A 2,640-nucleotide genomic window follows, 5' to 3' on the forward strand; every position below is an offset into this window, starting at 1 on the left:
CTCCATTTTTGTTCGATTACCGGAAACAATCCGTTCGTGTGTGTCTTTTGTTTATCTCATATCTATATCTATTGAAATATTTAAGGTTAGCTGCAACGATAGATAGATAGATAGATAGATAGATAGATAGATAGATAGATAGATAGTCGGTTTTGTTTCATGGAAATTTATAACCTGCTTTTAAAACGTTTGATGGAAGTTGTAAACACCTGATGCCGTTATGCATAAAAAGGAGGGGGGGTAATCATCTCGTCTGAAACTGACAATCTTAAAAACAAAAAGAAAAACTGGAGAATATTTTTATCATAGGTTCATTTTTTTTTTATGAATTCGTGTTCCTTTTTTTTTATGAATTCGTGTTCATTTTTTTATGAACACTTAAATTCGTGTTCATTTTTTTATGAACACTTAAATTCGTGTTCATTTTGTTTGATTTTCGTTCTTAACAACGGAATCAAAGGTTTTTTTGTTTGTTTTTTCTTTTTAAATGTTCGAAAGAAAGCCTTCGTAAATATCAGTAAAGTCGATTTTAAACCGATTAGAAAGAATTTTGAATTACTTCGGTTTGATATCTACAAAGATATTTTTTTTTTACGTCAAATCGTGATCTTTGTGTCTGTGCTTAATGTCGTGACAAAATTTTACTGATGATTTATGGAAAAATGACGAAAGTGGGTTGGTTTAAATTAGCATAAGAGCTCTATTCGTTAGGAATAGAATAGAATGAAGCTTCCGATGTTTAGCAGGAATCAGTTTTTTGTTTCAGTTGGGACATGAGGAGAGTGCATAACAGGGGCAGACAACAACTGCAATTTAAGAGTTCCCTAAGAATTTCGCCGAAAATGACTGTAGCAACACTTTGTTTATGCACAGCATCGTAATTTTTTAACTGTCGACGAGAAAAAAATAATAGGCATTTTTACAATTTTAAAGATTGTTATATTCCTCTGAAACCTATACCTGTCGTGGAGATGACATGTAATACGCAATAACCGAAACAGACGATGAATTCCAATGGATGTGTGTGAGTAGAGGGTGCGAGAAACGTCTTTCAATTAGGAAAGAAGTATTTATTTATAAAGTTTGAAAGAAATAAAAAATAGTTTTCTCAAAATTCACACGCATTTCAATAATGCGTGATTCTTCTTCTTCTTCTTCTTCTTCTTCTTCTTCTTCTTCTTCTTCTTCTTCTACTACTACTACTACTTTTTCTTCTTCTTCTTCTTCCTGTCTTCATGTCGTAGATAAAATCATGGTTAGTGTTCTCCATAGGCTTCGATCCATTGCTTGTTCTCGGAGTTCAGTGGTACTTTTTACACCCATTGCCTGCACATCAAGTCTAATATTCTTACCCTTTGCCTTCCCCTTGCTCTCTTTCCGTCAGTTTCATTCTCCAAGATGTGCTGTTCGATGCCCTCTTTTTCGCGCAATAGGTATCCAACAAAGCGGCATTACCTTTCCTTGATGGTCCGCATCAGCAAGCGATCGACCTTAATTCTTCTTAGGACTCAGCATTTAACATTTTCTCTGTCCAAGAAATGCTAAGCATTCGTCGATAAAACCACGTTTCAGTTACGTCCAAATGAGCACTCATAACTTTGTTGATTATCCAAGACTCACATCCGTATGTCGTAACTAACCAAACGTAACACTTTAGCAACCTTTTCTTGATTCCAAGACTCAGATTTCGTGCACCCAGAACGCCATTCATATTCATAAAAGTTTTCTTCGTAACAGCTAATCTGCATTTGATGTTTGATTCTGATCGACCATCTGCTGTAATCATGCTTCCCGAGTACGTAAAGCTTTCCTTCTGATGTAACGCGGTTCCATTCGCTGATATCTGAGTTTTCTTACTGCAGACCATTGGAAATGCATTTTGGCAGTTGATTGACAGCCCCAGTTTCAGACTTTCTTCGGTTGCTATATCCATCAGTTCTTGTAATTTTTCTTCTGATTCAGCAATCAACACAGTATCATGTGTATATCTGAAATTGTTGTAGATCCTATCATCAAGCTGTACGCTGGGTTTTGTCGTCAGTTTCGACAGAGCAGTTTCACTATACATATTAAACAGATCATGTGATAGCAGACACCCTTGACGGACTCCTTTCTTTCTAAAAAAAAAAAAAATTAAAAACACGCATTAATAAAAAATAAAAAATAAAAAATAAAACTATTTTCGATTTACTCCTGAAATTGCATTTGTCTGCTCCTGCTATGCAGTCTCTCCATGTTCCAAATGAAAACAAAAGAAAGTGATTCTGTCCTAGTAGTGCAGAGTGCACAAGTGCTAGAATTGCTACTATTTTTTTATGATTTTAATTTGATTAAAACTATTTTCTCAACGGTTTTCTTAAAGTTATCGCTTGATAACCCAATTTTTGTTCGTTTTCTTATGTTAGAAATCCAATTTGAAAATATAAAAAAAAAACTCGTTTCAATTTGTAGCCGATAGTTCCGCAGAAAGCCTTTGTAAATAAAGAGAGCGTTAAACTCTATACCACATGTATCCACGCATCGTTTAAAATTATTGGCACTTCTGCATGACAGTGACATATTAGCAACAGAGACGAGTTATTGAAACCTGTTCTTCGGAAGAGAAATGATGTCTAGCGGCCATTATGTGAACCTGAATCT

The 2,640-nt window shown here is 34.9% G+C and overlaps 1 protein-coding gene across 1 annotated transcript; it reads right to left on the minus strand.

Annotated features, from left to right (window-relative positions):
* Positions 1-1,501: 1,501 nt before the first annotated feature.
* Positions 1,502-2,068, minus strand: LOC145283964 (uncharacterized). Its single transcript, XM_080133062.1, has one exon. It carries the CDS (start codon positions 2,066-2,068, stop codon positions 1,502-1,504), a length of 567 nt encoding a protein of 188 aa, XP_079989188.1.
* Between the last annotated feature and the right edge of the window lie 572 nt (positions 2,069-2,640).

The sequence above is a fragment of the Euprymna scolopes genome, chromosome 8 (assembly GCF_053919585.1).
Source record: "Euprymna scolopes isolate OS-2025 chromosome 8, ASM5391958v1, whole genome shotgun sequence".
Lineage (NCBI taxonomy): Eukaryota > Metazoa > Mollusca > Cephalopoda > Sepiida > Sepiolidae > Euprymna > Euprymna scolopes.